Genomic DNA, 21,961 nt, shown 5'->3' with positions numbered 1-21,961 from the left:
ACAGGGCTATACCAAAATAAACTGAACTGAACTGAAACTGAACTGCGGCCTTGTCGCGTGTGCGTCACAATGACAGATAATTGCGTCAGCCATGCTGGAGAATTGACGGGGAGAAATGAGAAACCCGTGGTTTAATGAGGTCATTGACAACAAAAACAACAACAAAAGCCGCCGTTCATCATGAATGGGGGGGGGGGGGGGGTGACGTCACCACGGTGCTTGTGCCAGGCCATTTACACTCCGAGGCTACGTCACTGACAGACAAGACAAAGACCCTCCGTATAGCCTTAACAGACTGTAGGGGCAAGTGCTGTTAGCAAGCCCCTATGAAAGCGTGAACGGAAAACGAGGGGGTGGGTGGTAAACACCACGCCTGGCCGCCTTTGTCTCCCTAGTAGCAATGTTTATACATCGCACTAGGTACTCATTTGAGGCTGACTCGACCTAGGGGACGTCCAGGACCGGTTCAGATAATCCTCACTGGTGTTGGCCGTGAGCGAACTCGGGACACCAGGTTCGTAGTGCAGCGCACTAACTGCTACACTACCGCTCCTCCATCATTGACGCACACACAAACACATGCGCGCATGCATACAACTACCATCAACGTGTGGATGACGAGACTTTGATACTTCCGTTACATCCCTCGCAAAATAATACGAACATATGACTCAATTGATATCGTTACGTTTGATATTTGGCGTTATGTCAACTATCTCGCCTGGTATAGAGGAGGCCGTGGGTTCTATCCCGATCCTATTGTCTGTATATTTGGAGTTGTTTGCATGTTCTATCCGTGGTCTTATAGATTTTTCTCCGAGTTCTCCGGTTTTCCCCTCCACATTTCAAATGAACATCATGCGTTTCGAGTATTTGGCTGGTATTATACATTTCCACACGATAAGCCACTTGGTTGAGCTATCATTTATAATGGCCAGGTCGCTTCTGAAAAATAGTTAAATAGCCCAATGGGCTTTGCCAGGTAAAATAAAAAAAAGTTTAGTTTTGGTTTTGTATATGCGTGCTGTCAGTTGGCAGTGTTTAGTCCTCAATGATGCAGACCTTGTGAGACGTGAAACATGCGACCGATCCGGGAAATAACTTTTGACAGTATTTGACGGACGCTTTTCTCAATTCTTTGGTCCGAAAGAAATAAATGAGTACGTTTGCAATTGGCACGACAATGACGGGGAACTGAACGGACAAGGTCACGGTCCTCACAAAGGCGCTCCGCGAGTCTCCGACCAAGCGCGGGACCAGCACCAAGGTGAACACCACCAAAGAGCAGATGGTGAGCACCGAGAAGTGCGTTATGAGGGTGTAGAGTGCCTTCCTGTTGAAATCCTTCGAGCTCATCTTGACGCACTGCCGCAGGATGCCCCAGTAGGTGAAGGCCATCATGCAGAGTGGCGCCACCACCGTTAACACCACACCCGCCAGACCGCACACTTCGTTTACACGGGTATTGGAGACGGAGAGCTTGAGCAGACCTCCGTGGTCACAGAACATACCCTGCAGTTGGCAAATGGGCACCCACACTGTCAGACGCATGATGAGGAGATGGATGACCAGTTGAATGGCGACACACATCGTCCACGTGAGCAGCAGCACGGCAAAGGACCGCTTCATCGTGACGATGGCGTGGTAGCGCAGTGGGTAGCAGATGGCCACGTAGCGGTCCAACGCCATCACGGCCAATGTGAGGAACTCGTTGCTCACGAAAACGTTGATCCAGAACATCTGCATGATGCACGATGTGAACGGGATGTGCCTGTCGCCCGTCAGGAGGATGTGCAGCTGCATGGGCACAAAGCTTGTGCAGCCGATGATGTCGCCAACTGCGAGGTTGCACAGGAAGACGTACATGGGCTTGTGCAGCTCTGCGCATAGAGCCACGGTGGCGATGAGCAGCAGGTTGGTGAGGACAGCCGCCATGTACGTGGGCAGGAATATGAGCACCTGTATGGCAGACGGGAGCTCAAATGTGGATAGGAGGAAGAGGGAGCTGCCGTTGTCCATGTCGTTGTCGTTTGCTTTTTGCTCCTGGGCGAACAGCTTGGTGGAACCAACCCCCCGTTTTTCACCGCTTTAATACCCTGGCAAAAGCAAAAGGAAAAAATTACATATTCTTGGTTCCTTCGGTAAAGTCACTTAGATAGAAAATATAAATAATAAAGTTAAATTAAAAATAAAATAAAAGCAAAAAAACCCACGGCGTTTCGATCGCAACACAAGCGGTCTTCATCAGGCGGAGAGAAAAGAGGGCCAGCCTCCAAATGCAACTGCTTATAAGGGTTTCCAAAGTGCGTGAGCGGGGGACGAGTGTTGGGCGGAGGAGAGCTTGTGCAGTGTAAACAGCATGGGCGGGGCAGCCAGTCAGCCAGATCTAATGTAGGAGTAGACAATGGGGGAGTTGGGAGGAGGACTGTGCATACACAACATGGGCAGGGAGACAATGGGGGGGAGGAAGGGGGTAGAGATAGGGGGAGAGATGGGGGGTAGAGATAGGGGGAGAGAGGGGGGTGGGTAGCATAGACAATGGGGGAGTTAGGAGGAGAACTGTGCATACACAGCATGGGCGGGGAGACAATGGGGGGGGGGGAGAAAGGGGGTAGAGATAGGGGGAGAGAGGGGGGTAGAGATAGAGAGGGGGGTAGAGATGGGGGGGGGGGGCATTGCACCTCGCTACACACATCCACACTGCTGACGGTAGAGGTTGACAAGAAAACACAAATCAAGTCATGACCCAAAGTGGTGACATCCTTCCAATGATTACTGAGTTTAAAACCGTCGTCTCGGTTGAAATTGTGTCTGTGTCTGTATATATGGATGGCTTCGTGAAGAATCTTTGTTGATAGCCAGTCGGCTTGCAAAGTACCATCATCTTAGAAAAATCAATTTCATGTGAGCCAGCCGCATTAATGTAATGATCAGCCACGGCAGAAGTATTGGTCCTGCCATGTTTCGGATCTGCCTTATGTTCACCTAAAAAGGTCTGAGACATGCCATTTAGTTTCCTGAATGTATCTGCTGCCGCAGATACAGCTTAGTTTGGGATATTGCATGTCAGCAATCTTGTCCTTCACAGATGGGATCAGGTCACGAATTTTATGCACTGTGTTAAATCGGACCTGGATCTTGTGTTTATTCAAGATTTTGGAAATATTTTTGGTTATCCCTGCTATGTAAGGCAAGGTGATGTTTTTTTCTTTGGATCTTCAGATGGCTCCTTCCTCAAGGATGGGGTGATGACTTTGCAGATTGTGTAGTCAGAATATCCATTCACCTTACGAGTCTGGTGTACATGTTTGAGTTCACTGGTCATGTGTTCATGGTCGGAGATACATTGAGCTCTATGGTGTAGCGTTTTGATGAGGGAATTCTTCTGGTTTTAGGTAGGCGTCAGTATGGGTTACTTTCCTGTACACAGAGTGGCTCATTGAGCCATCTGGTCTCTTTTTGATTAAGAAATCCAAGGGTAGCATGCTATCCTTTTCTACCTCCATGGTGAATTTGATTGCTTGGTGAATGGAATTGATGTGACTGAGGAATTGTTTCAGTGCCGGTCGGCCATGTGGCCAGATGACAAATATGTCATCCACGTACCTCTTCCACAAGGACGGGCGTAGAGTGGATGCCTGGATGGCGTCCGTCTCAGATTTTTCCATGAAAACAATTGGCTACAGCTGGAGATAAGGGAGAACCCATTGGGGTGCCTTCAGTTTGTTTGTAGAATGTTCCATTCCAAGTGAAGTATGTATTGGTGAGGCAGTGTCTCACCAGGGCTGGCACATCAGCATTCAGTCCTTGTTGGACCAAATCTTCAATTATTGCAATGCTATCGGGCACAGGAGCTTTGGTGAACAAAGAAACGACATTAAAGCTAACGAGCTAATCTCCTGGGGACAGTGAGATGTCTTTAATTGACGATATCAGGTGAGCTGAGTTAAGAACAAAAGAGGTGGTCTTACCAGTGAATGGCTGCAAGGTCTCAGACAGATATCGGGCCAGTCTGCAGGTGGGTGAGCCAATGGTGGAGAGGATGGGACGAAGGGGTGTACCTCCTTTATGGATTTTTTGTAAGCCACATAATCTGGGTGGTCTAGCAGCAGAAGGTGTTAAGGAAAACCGTTTGGTCTGTTCAATTAATGAAGCTGAATCAGTGATCATACTGTTCGTTTTTGTAACGAGGCAGTTGATGGGATATTTTTTTATTTTTTGTTGCTACCATCATTAAGTAGGTCCTGAATTTTGTTATTGTACACGGTTTTGTCCATGATGACCGTAGCATTGCCCTTGTCGACTGAGATGATGACGATATCATCCCTCTTTTTCAATTGAGATAACTCAAAATGCTCATCCTTACTGATGTTGCTGACTGGTATCTTAGCACTTTTGAAGGTTGCAGCGATTTCAGATCTTGTCACGTCTGCAGTGATGTGTCCCAAACCCTTAAGGGCTACATAGACCTGAGCAATAACGTCATCCACTGGTATGTGTTTGAGGGTGACTGCAAAGTTCAATCCTTTAGCCAACATCGACTTTAGACCATCGAAAATTGGGCAATTACTCAGATTGATAACAACCTTGTCAACGTCTAACTTTTTAACGTGTGGACCTGGTTTCTTCTTGGAAAGGAGGTTGAATTAGTAAATCAGATTATCTTTACATTCAGCTGACATTGTAGCGGCTGATGGTGCAGTCATGTTATCTACATGTTCCCAATCAGATGTAGACATTTTGTTCTGTCAATATTAAGTGTGATTTCAAGAGTGTCTTGTCTACATGATCCAGTTTAGTGCGGAGTAGTCTAATTCTCTCAGAGATCAGGGCCAAGCTAGCTCTGAACAAAATACATTTGGCATTGAAAGATGTGACAGCAGCAGAATTCAGTGTGCATGAGGTCGGTATTAGCTTAGAGTCGTGGCATCTCTTCAGAAATGTGAGTGACTCGATCAGATGAGCTTTCTTGTCTCGGAGTTTGTTAAAAGAGCCAATGGTTATGTGGAAACCCTCCCCGTAGAGGCGGTAAAATTTTGACTTAAAACTTTCGTGACTGCAGGAATTCATATTCTTTGTTCTTTTGGTAAAGCCACGTAGATAGAAAATATATAATAATAAAATAAAATTGTAAAAAATAGAAGCGAAACGTCATGGATTTATAATTTTATTCTATTTAATAATTTTATTTTCTATCTACGTGACTTAACCGAAAGAACCAAGAATATTAATTCCTGCAGTCACGAGAGTTTTAAGTAAAAAAAATGCAAGTGAATGAAACAGTTTTTCAGGTGCATCATAGACTGGTGCCGTGTCACGCGGTGCGCTGTCGCTACCCGTCAAACTCGGGGCATTTCTATTGACCATCACTCGCGCGTGCGGTTACAGTCACACAATTACAGATCTTGAGCGTCACGACATTGAACTTTAAAAAAATCGCCCGCTTCATTGAAGGTCAAACAGCTCCTATTAATCATCTCTGTTGATAAACTTTTGAGGTTGTGCCACGTGTTGTCCGACGTTTTGCTCTACGTGCCGCGCACTTCTTTAGTAACTGAATCGTGGTCACAAATCGTGATCATCGAGTTGCCGGAGGTGGGGTCTGTGGTGGCAAAATGTTAACTCCCTTGCCTGCTGTGCAGGAGGTCGCGCGTTTGTTCCCGACCCTCACGCCTGCAGCGGTGTCTCTCTCCCTGTAGTCGCGTGGATTTTTCTCCAGGTCATCCGGTATTTCCCTCCACATTTAGAAGCAACGTGCCTTGAGAGTTTTTGGCTGCTATTTATTTACATGCGATAAGCTGCTTCGTTGAGCTATCATTTGTGGCCAGATCGCTTCTGAAAAAGAGCTGCATAGCTCAGTGGGCCATACCTGGTAAAATACAAAGATTAGTTGAGTTTCTTAAGGAGATTGCAAGATTGTGAAAGGTGGATTTGACTACGAGTTGTGAAATTAAGTTGGACAGAATATAAACGAATGAAGGAGTCTTCTGTAAGGTGGGAGAGGAACGTGGACTTGTTGAATCTAACGGAACGAGGATGAGAGTCGAGGTTGGGCATCTAGCGAGAGCTTGCTGGATGTGAGTTAGTTAAGATTATGTGGGAAGAGATCGAGGAGAAGAAGAAGGAATTAAGAAGAACGACAATGCGAGATGACATGCAACAAGGGATGACGTCGTACAGACATATAAACTTAAACTAAACTTAAACTATTTTTTTATTTTACCAGGTGAGCCCCACTGAGCTACGTTGCTCTTTTTTGGAAGCGACAATTGATAGCTCAATGAAGTTGTTTATCATCACGTGGAAATGTATAGCAGTCAAATATGCACGTTGATTCTATATGTGGAGGGAAAAGCCGGAGGACCTGGAGGAAAATCCACGCGACCACGGGGAGAGAGACACACAAACTCTACATATATAGTTTAACACGTCGGCTTTCGCGCCCAATATCCGTAATAGATTTGTTTTTGGATTAGATCACGTAACCCAAAAAACCGACATCTAACCCAAAAAACGTCTATTCAAATATATAGCAGGCGTCAGGGTTGGGATCGAACCCACACCCTCCTGCATGCCAGGCGAGGTAGTTAATATATCTCCACTGCGGTGACCCTGATGAAGAGAGCAGGGGAACACGGACCGGAATGGAGGTACAAAATAAACGGCGCCTTTAGGCCGGACGAGTGAAGGACTCGGGATTTGTTGCAGACAGAAATGAGAGGGGAAATGCAAGCAAGGGGAAATCGCATGCAACGATTTGACAGCAATAAGTGGCATCTACAGGCTGACTCGAGAGTGCATGGGAAGGCGCATGACGCGATTTGCAATGGGGGGTAACTCGACCACGTTTGCGCATTATGAGGAAGTGCCCTTGCCCGAGCATGCGGGACGTGAAACTCAGGAAGACCGCATACGAGAGAATCGCAGTTTGTAAAGTGTGGAGGTTACACGCGCACAAAGAATTGTTTTCAGCAGCATCATTGAGTAAGAGTTTCGGAATCACAATAAAGTAGATATGGTGAGATAATGACAGCGCCGAATCCAGGACGACTCCAAGGATGTTGGGGCAGATAGAGGGAGTGGATAGGGTACCGGGAACAGCCTCGCTAAGAGTAATGTCAAGTCACGTGTCATCAACGTAAATATTATAATTAGTGCCAAAATTGGACGTGAATTTATTTAGCAGATGAAGGAATATAACGAACAGCAGATGACCTAGGATAGAGTCCTGGGGAACACCACAGAGGAAAGGTTCAAGAGACGATGACACGGCTTTGGTGGAAACAAAGGAATAACTTAAATAACGGGCTGACCCGTGTAATGGTTAGGTCACTAACCTAACGCACGACCTACAGGCCAAAATGGCAATCAGTGGCCAGAAGCCGGTGAAGAAAATAGAATCCTCACTTGAGCCAAATAATCCAACTCCCCTTGTCCTGTCTCACACCCCAATGTCACGTCGAAGATTCTTGAACGTGTAATGTTTAACCACTCAACGAACCATTTTCTTCAAAATGGCCTTCATGATAAATATAATCTAGTATTCAGGAACATCATTCGACATAATCTGCTCTACTGTGTGTTCTTAAAGATCTTCTCTCTGCTCATTCTGCATCGCTTTCTCACTTGCATCTCTTCGATTTAGCAACTCCTATTGACGCTATCGATCACTCTGCGCCTACACAGCCAAGTATGTCGAACTTATGTCGCACCGTACATAGCCAACCGTGCTAATGCTCTTCGTGCATACCCCTCCCTGAATGGCTATAATAACGGTCAAATTAACAGAGCATTGAATGCCAAACCAAGACTGAACAACGAAACTTGCTGAAAGTGATCAGATTATAACAGAAATTAAAATACCATATATCTGAGGAATAACTGACAAATTTGCCCGTGTTTTGCAAAAGCAAAACATTAAAGTAAGATTTGGTACGGTACACAAAATAAAAATACGAGTGTCTTGTACTAAATATGAATTACCTAAGTTATCAACAGAAGGATCAATTGCTTATGCGGTAAATGCCATATCGGACAGATGGCACGTAACATTAGCATAAGAATAAAAGAACACCAAAGGAACATTCAATTATCTCAAACACAACTGTCGGCAGTAGCACAACATGCTTGCCAACAAGGACACTCAATTGATTTTGATAACGTTGAAGTGTTATGCAAAACTAATTATTACTGGCGAAGACTAATTAGATAATCCATCGAAATGGAGAGAAATACCAATAATTTTTATGGCCCTGAAAGCTACAGACTGGAAAGCGTATTATTAAGTAATACACAATACAGCATTCAGATGCGATACAAATTTAAATTATACGTACTACGTTGTAAAATTCGGCTCACTCTGACCTGCGCAATCTCTTTCTCTCTAGCGCATGCCAAGAATGTGGACATCACACGCCCAGGTTTAAGTCTGTGAGCCATGCGATAGCTTCGGGAGTTAGCGCGACCAATACCACTCAATCCACCATAGAGCGACCGTAGGATGCAGTTTTTCGCGAAACGGTGATTCCGTTGCCTGTTTCGGGTGGCCGCAGTCACACCGTGTGGGTTGCCTTCAATTCTCCACTTGTGGAAGAGGAGGAGGAGATGTGGCGCAGCAACCAGTTGCTGTTCTGCAGCGGTTGATGGAGCACCGTCGTTTTTTTCTTGGCAGATCCAAGCCATTCAATAGCATGTAGTACAATATTACTCTTGCAAAGTGTTTCTGTTGCCCTTCAAAACCCTGTCCTACAAACTCCAAGATATCTCTTCACCTCCCCATAACAACCTCACTATCTTTATTTTGAAACGATTTACCCCAACACGTCAGCATATCAGCAGTCAAAAATAATAATCCTAATGCATCTGACTCAGTTCAATAGTCTTTGGCGCATTTCTGCCACATGCAACTGGAGCACCGGACAATTCGGTTTGCTGCAAGGCAAGTATGACAGTCTACAAACCGCCAAGCTTTAATCCGCAAAGCTTCTGCAAAAATAGTTGTCATGCCACCGTAGGAAGCAGAATGACAGCTATAAAAATCGTTCATGATTCTGCTAAACGGTGACCGCATGTTGACATAAAAAACGCCAGGGTCACGAGACTCCACATGGAGTCAACATTGTAATGTCGTATGTGACACAATCGCCGAGAAGCAGGCACTCGTTTTTCTTGGTACATTGGAACTATGAAACTGTTAAAAAAAAACATTTGCCTAATTATGTTTTGTTATTATTGTTGTCAATAATCAAACACATAAAACTAAGATGTATTCGCGAAAGCCTACGTGTTAAACAAACTAAGATGTAGCATGTATTTGTGTCGCGATAATTGCAATAGTTATTTCCTTATTAATAAGTTTACAATTATATACAATACTTAATGACAATAACAAAAACAATGCTAAATACCCCAGCGTAAATGCTGCATCGTTTTGAATTAGGTTTTAAATACAAAAGTTAGAACCGTGATGATTGTCTTAACACAGAGTGCTCACCCAAATCATCCCCCAAAAACCGACAAAGCTGCGTGATCACGCCTCCGGTGAGCTCCTCTTACCTTGGTGTTAAGTTTCCCTTACCGGGCACCCTGTGAATTTTTCCGTGGCACTGACTTTATATATTGCATTGGGGTGGTCACGTGGCTTCGGGTGGGCGAGGGTGGCGCGGGGCGTGGCTGGTGCGTAGAGAAGTTGGCATTGAATTGGCAAGAGGGACGCTCGTGGGTCTGACGCCCTCCCATCAAACGTACGGCGAGAGTGAGAGAGAATGAACCAATCACTTTCTCGACGACAGCAATAACGGGAAGTGGAAACTCTTCTATTATATGTCTCAATTATTATTATTATAATATTCGGGTATAATTCGCAGTTGACTGCGCGTCACCTGCTGATAACATTGGCTTATTCAACACCAAATATATGTATTATATCACAAGGCACTTTAAAATGACACTTTCTTACCAGGTAAGGACCACTAAGCGACATAGCTCTTTTTCAGATGCGGCCTGGCCACAAATGATAGCTCAACGAAGTGGCCAATCATGTGGAAATTTATAGTAGCCAAATACTCTCAATGCATGTTGATTCTAAATGCGGATTGTAAAACCGGAGGATCTGGAGAAAACCCCACGCGACCATAGGGAGAACACGCAAATTCCAAATATAGAGTCGTCAGGGTCGGAATCGAACCCAAGACCTCCTGCATACCAGGCGAGACAGTTAACATCTCGCCACCATGGCCAGATACATATGTCCTATTTGTTGCTCAATTTTCATTACATGGCATACACATGCAAACAAAAATTATGTAGATTTCTACCAAGGCCAGATATGCATCGGTGCTGTGCAGCCGTCTTAATCCGTCGTCATTGTAAGAATTAATGCTGCATGCATTTGACCTAAAGACGCAATTATCTTGTCCTGCATGTGCACCTGATGGTGTTTTTTTTCTTTTACAAATAGGGCAGGGAGTTAGTCTCTAACGATCCTCGCGGGAGGGCGCACTTTAAATAACTAGCGCTGATTATCTGGAGACGGGGCGTCTTAAGGAGCTTCTCTTCGTCGTTCTGCGTATTCCCCCCTTGGCAACAATGGGGTTCGTGATGATGAGACGCGATCGCCGGCATTGCCGTGGCCCCCCTGGGCAAGCAGGAACGCTGGCCCGGGGCCGTTCCGCAATGGGCAGCGCAGCGAGAGGACCACGTCCTCGCAACTCGGCGAATGGCCGTGAAGGTGAACTTGGCAAGCCGCCCAACCCCACTCATCCCCGTGTTCACGCTAATTCTGTGGCATCGCGACGATGGTCTGAGGAGAATCAGCGCAGCTCCCCTATGGCAATGCCACTCAATCAGTGCAGCTCCCCTATGGTAAGCCACTCAACCCAATCAATCAGTGCAGCTCCCCTATGGCAATGCCACTCAATCAGTGCAGCTCCCCTATGGTAAGCCACTCAACCCACTCAATCAGTGCAGCTCCCCTATGGTAAGCCACTCAACCCACTCAATCAGTGCAGCTCCCCTATGGTAAGCCACTCAACCCACTCAATCAGTGCAGCTCCCCTATGGTAAGCCACTCAACCCACTCAATCAGTGCAGCTCCCCTATGGTAAGCCACTCAACCCAATCAATCAGTGCAGCTCCCCTATGGTAAGCCACTCAACCCAATCAATCAGTGTAGCTCCCCTATGGTAAGCCACTCAACCCAATCAATCAGTGCAGCTCCCCTATGGTAAGCCACTCAACCCAATCAATCAGTGTAGCTCCCCTATGGCAACCCACGCAATCAGTGCAGCTCCAGCCATGGGCGTAGTTTGCGTTGTGAGGGGGGGGGGGGGGTGGCACCGGAGCACAACCCTCCCCCCCCCCAAACTGGGTGCCTTTATAAATTTATTTTCAGTTGTGTACAATTAAGATAGTCAATTAATTAATTATATGCACCCGCGATTCCTAATGCGAGGGACAAAGCGAACCCCTGTCCCAACCCTCCCCCCAATATAGAAGTTAATCTCTGCTTATATAGGTCCCCAATGACACCGAGTAAGTGGAAAGGGCATCGAAGCTGACTTGTACCTCTTTTCCACACACAATGGACGAGTCAAGACACATGTAAATGTTGCAATGGCATTGTGTCCTCACAGTATCCATCTAATGTCACGCATAAATGCAAAATGTCTACTCGGTCAATGTAAAGTACAGGAATTGCCTCCACCCAAAACCCCCTTCTGTAAGGGAAGAGTTCCAGGCAAATGCTTCTTCACTCGAATTGTTTTAAAGCAAACTCTAATTTCCCATATACATAATGTTAAAACCAGCGGTTGTGTTCCGAACCGACATTTCTGGGAAAAAATAATGTATCTTCTTCCTTCATATGGCTGATGTAGATGCACAGCAACAACTACAATTTCACATTCAGGCAGTCAAGCCAGATAACCGTGTCAGGAGCAGCGGAGTATATCACTGTGATGTCTTCTTCGCATTTGGGGATCGGGCACAATGTCGTAAAATGCTCTACGCCATGTTCTGGATGACCACAGTCGCACACTGGAGAGTTTATAATTTCCCATGTGTGTGTCAGCTATCAGCATCTGCCATGGATTGTGCGAATGCGATTTAGGGAGGACCATGAGCTTCGCGAAGGATCAAACCCAGAGATCATATTCGTTGGGTCTTTCATTCAGCTTTCCAAGCTTCATCGGGGTTGAACTCGCAATCGCTGATGGTTAAGCACATGGGTCCAAAAGGGCTTGCATGACTTTAAGCGATAACGAGGGACATTATTGAGGTACTGATGAATGGGACGGCGACTCTTTTTTCGATTTGCAGGACTTTTCAGAGGATTGCAGCATTATGGCGTGTGGGTTGGGCAAAGATGTGCAACATCACGGGCAGCCAGGGTGTTGAGGTCGATTTCAGGGTTCCAGTGATACACCGCATTTCAATGTTCCGTTGGAGATCAACAAGTCAAGTGTTTACTTCTGGTTCATGCATACATAGTATATATGTAGTGGCATAGTGTAGTGGCATAGCTCTGGCTGCTGGCAGGAAAGGGGATCTGCGGCGTATGGCAGCCCTGACGTCAGCAGGCCAGGATATACATGAGAGGGGGATCTAGGGGAAAGGTCACAGAAGGGGCACAACCAGGAACCCGCTAGTAGGTACCAGAAAGGGGGCGTGGCCGGGGGCGGAGCAAGGCCACGCTGACAGTATAATAGGGGCCCCTGTAGGGGACCTCGGGGCTGTTGTTGGAGTGGAATCCCCGTTGTGCTGCTGAAGTCTTTCGTCTCCATCCTTCTCGTCGTCTTCCCCATTGTTCTCGTCGTCTTCACCATTCTTCTCGTCGTTGTCTCCAGCTTCACCATCTCGGGGCACCACCAGTCAACTGTCCCGATGGTGCTTTTTAATAAAGAAGTGCCTCCAAGTCTTATCATCTCCGAGTTAGTCACTACATTTGGCGTCAGAAGTGCTAAAGAAATTGAAATTCGTCATGTCAAAAGCGGGAAAGAGGAATAACTCACCGATAGTGTCCACTGGAGATGAGACGATGGGGATGTGATCCCCTCGAGGCGGCAATGCCTGCGGAGCAGCAGGAGGGGGACGTCATCCCCTTGCAGCTGCCGGTCAGAGAAGTGTAGCAACACCTCGCCGGGCGCCTCGCGGGCCTGCTCTCCGTAGCAGCACAGCTGGTCGTCCAGCTCGGCTCTGCGGCGCCTGCCGGAGATGCTGCAGTACGAGGGCAGCAGGCGGACGGCTCATCTTCCGCCGCCGCACCAGCGCGGGAAATGGCGGAGATCCCGCCCGCGCAGGCGGCCGCCATTTTGTCTGCCGCGGGCGCGGCACAGCAAGTGACCGCCATTTTGTCGTCCAAGCGTGAATATCTTCCCGCCAAATTCGAGTCATCATCGGCGGCTTCTGCAGGGGCGCTGTCTTTATGGAAGCGCCTGCCTACCGTCCGCGAGTTCGTGGACGCGGGGGGCTACTGGACGGCTTTTCACCGCCGTTTCAAAGCGGCTTGCACCCTGGTCGGGTGGTTAGATGCGAAGACGCTATGGGCTCTGCCCACGGTGCTGGATAACAACTCCCTGGCGGCGTTTGAGGCCATCCCCGAGGCTGACTGGGAAACTCTACCTCGGGCATGTGACCAGATGGCTGCCATTTTTGATCCACCGTCCAACGCGCATCGAAGGTTCGTGCTGCGGAGGCGAGGGGAGGCCGAGACGCCTCTCACCTTCCGCAGTGCGCTGCTGGCCTTGGGCCACGTGGCGTACCCGCGTATGGAGCAGACTGCGCTGGATTCCGTGGCGCTGGAAAGCCTGCAGTCGCTGGCCCAGGAGTTGGGCGTCTCTCTTCCTGTCATAGAGGAGGAAGACTTGTCATCCCTAAAGGTGGCCCGCTGCATCCAAGCTCACGTCAACTTGCAGCGGTGGCCCAGGGTGGCTGCCTGAGCGGGACTTCTGGAGGACACGGAGGAGCCTGAGCTGCGGGCCTGTGCGTCGTTCGTCCAGGGTCCACACGGGAGGAAAATCGAGGGGCAACAACCGTAGCAGGAACGGTGAGAGAGGGGCCCCCTTCCAGCGTGGAGGTCCACGATTGCCTGCTTCAAATGCGGCCAGCCGGGCCACATCACCAGGGGGTGTCGCAACAGCACCGGACCATCCTCCTCGCCTTCGACGTCCTCTGCCCCGCCAACATCTACTTCCTCAGGCCCGCAGACAAGTTACGATGCATCAGACACCCGGCCGCAAATGTCACATCATGCATCTCCGTTGTTGAGCGTGTCGGGTTCGCACATTTTCATCCCTCATTGTGTCATGGCACGCGAGCGACGGACATAAGTGTCGAACGGGTGAACGTGGGGCGCAGGGTGGTGGAACGCGTTGGCGCACGGTGTCGTGGTGGCTGCGGCAAGGTCGTCTGCGGTAATTGGGTTTGTTCAGGGGATAGAGATGAGGGTGCTGATCGACACCGGAGCATGGACTACCATGATTTCGGAGCACATTTTTAAGTTATTGCCGCCGAGATCCTGTTGTCTTAGCCCAGTCGCTTTTGTCGCCACGAATGGTTCGGAGTCTGGGCATTATAGGCTAAATATTGGTGAAAGTCCGCATTGGGGACATCGAGTTGACAGGGCCAGTGTTGGTTTCTAGGACATTGGCTTGCCCTGTCTTTTGGGCACCAATTTTATCGGGAGCATGCCCCTTAAGATCCTTGTTGATGAAGGTTGTATTGCTTTCCGTCGGGACGGCAGTTGGCCTTCCTGATGTCTCCAATCCAGTTGGAAAGGGCCAGTGTGCGTGTCCAATGGGTGCCGACCGATGTCAACCATAGGCTGTGGAATTGCCATGTGCTGTAGTGGCGTCCGTCGATGTACCACCACCTGTGACAACTGCTCCTTGTAACAACACAATTGGTCTCACGCACACTGAATGGGGATGCCTCCAGGCGGAGGACACCTCCTTGTTAAAGTTGCGGCGTCGCGTTGGGAAGAGAGGTAGTAAAAATGTGCCAGCGGGAATGCCCCTATAATCCTGAAGGATTTTTGATGAGGTGGGATGACGAGTTGCAACGTTATTGCATTGGGGTGCCGACTGCTCTGCGGGGTAAACTCACATGGGCTGTCCACGTGAAATTAATGCACCTTGGCATGCGTAAAACCTTGCTGATGCTGAAACGTGACTTCTTTTGGCCTGGGATGATGGATGACGTGCACCACATGGTCAGAGGGTGTACTGACTGCGCATGCTGCAAGCCGCCACTGAGGCAGGTCCGTCCGCCGTTACAATCCATCATGGTGTCTCGTATTAACGAGCTAGTTGCTCTGGACATCCTCGGGCTATTTCCCACCACTCAGAGGGGAAACAAATTCCTCCTTGTCGGGGTGGCATACCTGTCCCGGTGGCCGGTGGCATGGCTTCTGCCAGATCAGTTGGCCGCATCCATTGTGGACGTATTTTTACATGGGTACATTTTGAACAAAGGGGCACCAGAACAACTTCTTACGGACCAGGGCCGAAATTTTTTTAAAAATTGTTAAGGGATTTGTGCGATTCCTTGGGAATGAAAAAATTCCGGACATCGCCCTATCATCCCCAGATGGACAGGATGATGAAGCGCTTGCACAGGACCCTTATGTCCATGTTGTGTCAACAGGTTAATGAGGCACAGTCGGACTGGGTCTTACACATTCCTGGAGTCCTGGCCGCATATTGGATGACCTCTCATGCCTCAACAGGATTCTCCCCGTTTTACCTCATGTATGGGAGGGAAAGTGACCCCCCCATGGTGGCTCAGCTGGGCATGGACCTGGCCAAAAAGAAGGACGTTATGCCCATGCCCACGCAGGTCACGATTAGGCAGCTGAAGGAGGCGCGGGAAACGTCTCGAGGGAATTCGGCTAGACGACAGTCCGCGAATGAAAAACTCGTAGGGCAATGGGAGTCCGGTACCCCATGGACTGCTGGGGAAAAGACATGGTTGCATTGTCCCCAGGGACCCCTGGGGTACATCCCCTAAATTGCACTAGCCGTGGCAGGGCCCTGTTGGGGTGGTTGAGGTCAAGAGGCTGCAGTGCGTGCGTATACAGGTCGGTCATCATCGCTGGTTTGTGCACCCGTGACAGAAGGATTCCATTGTATTGCCCGCAGGATTCCAGCACCTGACACCCGCAGAACCACCGGCAGCGTCTCTGAAGGATGGACCGAATGTGAGGGACCGGTTGCCATCTTAATCTTCCCGGGAGGGGCTGCACACATTAGGCCGTTTGTGTAGTGTCCCAGGGGCTTCTGAAAAAGAGCACTATAGCTCAGTGGGCCTTACCTGGTAGAATTAAAAAAAAAAATCGATTTAAAGCTTTAGTGACTGCAGGGATTCATCTTCTGGGTTCTTTCGGTAAAGTCATGTAGAATGGAGATACAATATCATTTTTTATTATTTTATCTCCATTCACCTGGTTCTATGGGTTTTCACTCGAGGACCCCACTAGCAGGGACATTCCACGGTTTCCCCTGACCAGGAAATTGGCTGAGCCCCTCGGACTGGATTACATGGCGGCCCCCTCAAGAAGGGGGCATAGAGCTTTACAGGCCGGCCGCGATGAAGCATACACAACATGGGGGGGTGGGACCTCCAGCCAGCACCCAGCGGCAGGGCAAATAGTGGAGTAGGAGGGAAAAGCCCCTAGGCAGATAAGAGTTAAGTTTGAGGGAGCGAGGGGATTATCAATGAGTCAACGGCAAGGAACGCGGGTACAGAGACAATGGGAAGGGGGGGGGGATGACGTGACTCCCCCCCCCCCCCCCCCCAACGGCCAGAGCGCTCAAAACTGCCGTAAAGAGGATTCAATTGGATGAGCAGGATGATGTCATATGACCCGGGGGTTAAGGGGTTTTGGGAACATAAGGGGGCCGGAGGGGCGGCTTGAATCAGAGTTCTTCTGGAGTGACGGAGAATACCAGCCGCCCTCAGCATCCGTGGGATGCCTGCAGGGTGCAGCTGAAAACGATTGCCTAGGCAAAGTCTCCGAGGCGGGCATCTTCCCCAACCCCCATCGTGCAGCTGGAAAGGTGGGTCAGTACGGGGGGAGGGGGCCAATTCAGCCCAGCTCGCAGTCAGCTCGAGCTTGGAGGATAGACGCATTCTGCGACGGCTAGGTGATAGGAGGTTAGGCGCTGTCCGAAGGGTGCTGGCTGGAGGGGGCAATAAACAGGGGTTCACTAGTCACTCCGGGAATAAACCCTTAGCAGACTGATGTTTGACGCGTGGTGCATGTGTGTGTGTGTGAAGAACGGTGGGACAGTGATCGGCGCACGATGGTGTGTGGGTGACTTTAATCAGTATATGCATAACGCGCGCACATACAAATAAATAATTAAATAGAGGGACGCTTGACCGCGCCGCGAGCGTAGCGCGGAGATTAATTAATTGATTCCGAGCGCCGTTGACTTGTTGACACAACGGCTTCGCAGAAATAATTAATTAACTCTAAACAGCCGCGAGCGGCGAGTCAAACTATTACGTTATTCGCGAGGCAAGGACGCGCGAGGAGGGGGAGGAGGTAATTGACCCCCCCCCCAATGGCGGGTGGGGAGGGAGGGCATCGGCCCCCACCTAATGGGGAGTGAAGGGTGGGCATTAGCCCCCACCAAGTAAGCGTGCCCCCCCCCCGCTCGTGGTGAGGGAAGAGGAGATCAGCCCCCACCTAATGGAGAGTGGGGAGGGGGGCATTAGCCCCCACAACTGCGTGGTCACCTCAAATTCAATTTTAAGAGGGTACTGCTGGTGCTTGGGGGCAAGAGGGGCGCACAAATGAGCTGCTGCCTGATGCCACGTGAGAGCCCGACCTCGCCCGGAAAAGAGCGATTAAGCAGCCATCTTCTGCAGCGCTGGAGAGAATTTGATCCAAGCTGCGGAGTCAGCTGGAGCACGGGGGAGCCAATAAGGGAATGGTCGGGAGTGTATAGATGGTAGTCATACACAGGGGGGGGGGGGGGGATAACTTTTTCAAATATTATCGAGGCAGAGAGACATACAGACACAGGAACAGGTTTAAACAATCTTTGTTTTACAATGCAGGTGTGAACACATGAGCCATGCATTGGGGCCATAGCCATGAAATAATATATCAGAGTTCAGAGGAGAGTGTTATTTTAGGCTCCATGTAACGTGGTTAACTGGTTCGTGTGTTCTCCAAATCTCAACAGGTGTGCCTTAGTAAAGTGATTTTTGTGGATGTCCATTTCAAAGTAAGTACTGGTTCATGTGTGTGATCATGTTTTATATTTCAATTTCCAGGCAGATGGGGTGAGTCCAAGAGGAGTGTTATTAATGTGTCACGAGATTCTTTCGCAAAGTGGTTGATTCAGGAAGAGTGTTTATTAACAGGTTCCAGAGTTTGTTCTAGGTACATTGTTTCATACAGGAGGAGTATTATGAGCAGGTTCAATAGTTTTCAGGCACAGTGATATTTAGGCGACTCCCGGTCATTGCAGCGTGTGTGCTGGCCATGCCTCACCTCCGGCGTGTGCTTTCAAGGAAGGAGAGTTTATCGTTGACGATTCTCCCAGGCCTCTATGTTTCTTCAACCTGAAATCAATTAGCGTTCCACGTCTACAGTACCTGAGTGTACTGCGGCTAGGAAACTTCCAGGTGTAGTGAAACACAATCGTTATGTAAAAAGAAATGGAGAGGCTATATGATTAAGGGAGGTGACACTACACCGCGGAACTGCAGGGATGAGACTCTCGACTTATGGTGCTGAATGTGAAGGTTATCAAGACCACTGAGTGGACAGAGCCTCGCTCCTACAGCTCGTGGGTTTGAGGTGGAGGGTGATCGGCGGACAGCCACCGGAGTTTTCAGTTGGGGCAGTGAATGGGCAGCCACGAGGCTGTCAGTTAGGGCAATGTACGGAGTAGGAGAGTACATTTATAAAGGGGTGAAATAGCAGCTAAGCCTGGAGAGGAAAGGGAGTAGATAGGTTATGAGAGCGCCATATGAAGGTATAGGCTAAATAAGTATAGGAGTGTAAATAACAAGTTACTGGATATAGTAATAGGTTTTACCCTTTTAACTGGCACAAAAAACTGACACCTTTATTCAAGGCATCATGTTTACAATAAAGGTGTCAGTTTTTTGTGCCAGTTAAAAGGGTAAAACCTATTACTATATCTTGTTACTGGCAAAGGAGGTCTCATAATGTAAATGCTCACCCCGAGCCCTCAATACTCTGATAGCGCGCTGTGTTTGAGTTGTACGCCTTTTGGTGTCTTCTGGTCCAACACCAATGGAGACTAGGCTCTAAGAAAAGCCGTCTTCGGTGTGGGCCAATCAAATTCAAGGACAGTGCATATTATTATTATCAGAGTTGTCTCTTTTGTTTGCATTTTGACTACTTGTGTTGTGGTTATTGCAAACATGATGCCTTGAATAAAGGTGTCCGTTTTTTGTGCCAGTTAAAAGAGTAAAACCTATTACTATAACAAGTTACTGGTTGGGAAGTTAATCTATTTTATTAAATTGTGTTACCCATTCTGGGTACAAAATAAAAATGATTGTCAGTCTTCTCTTTCTGTTTATATAAAGCAAAATGTAGGCTACATTACACAGGCATCCACCCAACTGCAACTAGTAACAGGTGTGTCTTCACTTCCTCCAGCTCAGGAGTCTTGAGGCTGTAATCCGCTCCCACACGAGAACAGGATAGAGTATTCCAGGAATGAAGTCCAAATTAGGAGATTTCGTTAGGAAGCGTTTCCAGGGTCAAGAATCCATTGTGCAGTTGGGTGACTTTCGTGGAAAGACGAGTGGGTTGGTGAAAGTTATTGTTTTCGTGTTGTGTTTAGATGTGTTTTGTTTTATAAAGTGTGTTGGTAAGAGTCGGTGGTTCTTCGGTGAGGTTGACTGAACTGAGGAGTGGCTATGTACTGGGAGCTTGAGTGGCCTGGACTGCTTTACGAGAGGTTGGAGAGTTTTCAATACGGACGCACCCTCACTCACACTCTGGCCACCAAACTGATATCCACAGCCTTCCCACCTGGCAATTAATATTCCCTACTTTTAGACTTAAAACTTTCATGACTGCAGGAATTCATATTCTTGGTGTGTCTGTATATATGGATGGCTTCGTGAACGAATATTTGTTGATAGCCAGTCGGCTTGCAAAGTACCATCGTCCAAGAGAAATCAAATTCATGTGAGCCAGCCGCAATAAAGTAATGATCAGCTACGGCAGAAGTATTGGTCCTGCCGTGTTTCAGATCTGCCTTGTGTTCACGAACACGGTCCGAGACATGTCGTTTGGTTTCCCCAATGTAACTGCTGCCGCAGGTACAGCTTACTTTGTAGAGGCCGGGATATTAAGGTGGCGCCGATGATGGCAGCCTCGGCCGGTTGGTGCGCCCTGTTTTGTCCAGTTTTGTCTTGTTTTGCTTGATCACCTGTGGTGGTGAGAGGGAGAGGCCTGCTCTTTAGCACACCCGTGCTGGTGAGAGGGGCCTGCTGTGAGGGGACTGCTGTTCATCACACCTGTGCTGGTGAGAGAGGCCTGCTGTTAATCACACCTGTGCTGGTGAGAGAGGCCTGCTGTTCAGCACACCCGTGCTGGTGAGAGAGGCCTGCTGTTCATCACACCCGTGCTGGTGAGAGGAGCCTGCTGTTCATCACACCCGTGCTGGTGAGAGGGGCCTGCTGTTCATCACACCCGTGCTGGTGAGAGAGGCCTGCTGTTCAGCACACCCGTGCTGGTGAGAGAGGCCTGCTGTTCAGCACACCGTACTGGTGAGAGAGGCCTGCTGTTCAGCACACCCGTGCTGGTGAGAGGGGCCTGCTGTTCATCACACCCGTGCTGGTGAGAGAGGCCTGCTGTTCAGCACACCGTCCTGGTGAGAGAGGCTTGCTGTTCAGCACACCGTGCTGGTGAGAGGGGCCTGCTGTTCATCACACCCGTGCTGGTGAGAGGGGCCTGCTGTTCATCACACCCATGCTGGTGAGAGAGGCCTACTGTTCAGCACACCCGTGCTGGTGAGAGGGGACTGCTGTTCAGCACACTCGTGCTGGTGAGAGGGGCCTACTGTTCATCACACCCGTGCTGGTGAGAGAGGCCTGCTGTGAGGGGCCTGCTGTTCAGCACACCCGTGCTGGTGAGAGGGGCCTGCTGTTCAGCACACCTGTGCTGGTGAGAGGGGCCTGCTGTTCAGCACACCTGTGCTGGTGAGAGGGGCCTGCTGTTCAGCACACCTGTGCTGGTGAGAGGGGTCTGCTGTTCAGCACACCTGTGCTGGTGAGAGGGGCCTGCTGTTCATCACACCCGTGCTGGTGAGAAGATGGCGCCGATGATGGTAGCCTCAGCCGGTCGGTGCGCCCTGTTTTGTCTTGTTTTGTCTGTTAATTCAGTGTTTTGCCAAGATTTTCGGAGTTCCCTAACAAGAGACGAACTTTTAAATATCAGGGAAACAACTCCTGTGGATTTAATTCCTACTTTTCTGCTTCCAGCGGCAGAATTAGTGGGCATTCTAGTCAATGCCGCGCTAGGCTTTGCTCAAGCAGCGTAACGCCGCCCAAGGGGTAAACGGTCGGGGGCTCTTGTACGGCTACGCAGACGCGGGATCCGAACAGTGCTTCTGAGCTTTTTCCTCTCCAACGTACGTTCACTGTACAACAAAATGGACGAACTTCAGCTACTGATGGTGAAAAACAGACTTTCTTTCATCTTCTGTTTTATGCTTCACAGAGACATGGCTGTGTGATTTGATTCCGGACGCTGTGCTACAACTAGCAGGATTCCATCTTGTAAGATCGGATCGTGACATAGCACTCTCTGGCAAGACGAAAGGCGGTGGTATTTGTTTTTACATTAACAGTGGCTGGTGTGTAGATGTCACGGTGATTCTGCAACATTGTTCTCCGCTCCTTGAATCAATTTTTATAACCTGTAAACCTTTTTACTCGCCTCGCGAGTTCGCGTCGCTCATAT

The 21,961-nt window shown here is 48.9% G+C and overlaps 1 protein-coding gene across 1 annotated transcript; it reads right to left on the bottom strand.

Moving 5' to 3' along the window:
• Positions 1–204: 204 nt before the first annotated feature.
• On the bottom strand, positions 205–2,436 carry LOC116954586 (olfactory receptor 1500-like). The gene has a single exon (XM_032975228.2). The coding sequence runs from the start codon at positions 2,017–2,019 to the stop codon at positions 1,042–1,044; it is 978 nt and encodes a 325-aa protein (XP_032831119.2). The 5' UTR covers positions 2,020–2,436; the 3' UTR covers positions 205–1,041.
• Positions 2,437–21,961: the final 19,525 nt, after the last annotated feature.

The sequence above is a fragment of the Petromyzon marinus genome, chromosome 55 (assembly GCF_048934315.1).
Source record: "Petromyzon marinus isolate PM22_M1 ecotype Great Lakes invasive population chromosome 55, UKy_Petmar_22M1.pri1.0, whole genome shotgun sequence".
In the NCBI taxonomy this organism is placed as follows: domain Eukaryota; kingdom Metazoa; phylum Chordata; class Hyperoartia; order Petromyzontiformes; family Petromyzontidae; genus Petromyzon; species Petromyzon marinus.
Note: the sequence above shows the minus strand (reverse complement) of the source record. Positions and strands in the feature narration are given on the sequence as shown.

Coding starts and splice junctions, on each gene's coding strand:
- LOC116954586 (XM_032975228.2), bottom strand. CDS start 2,019: ATGGACAACGGCAGCTCCCTCTTCCTCCTATCCACATTTGAGCTCCCG.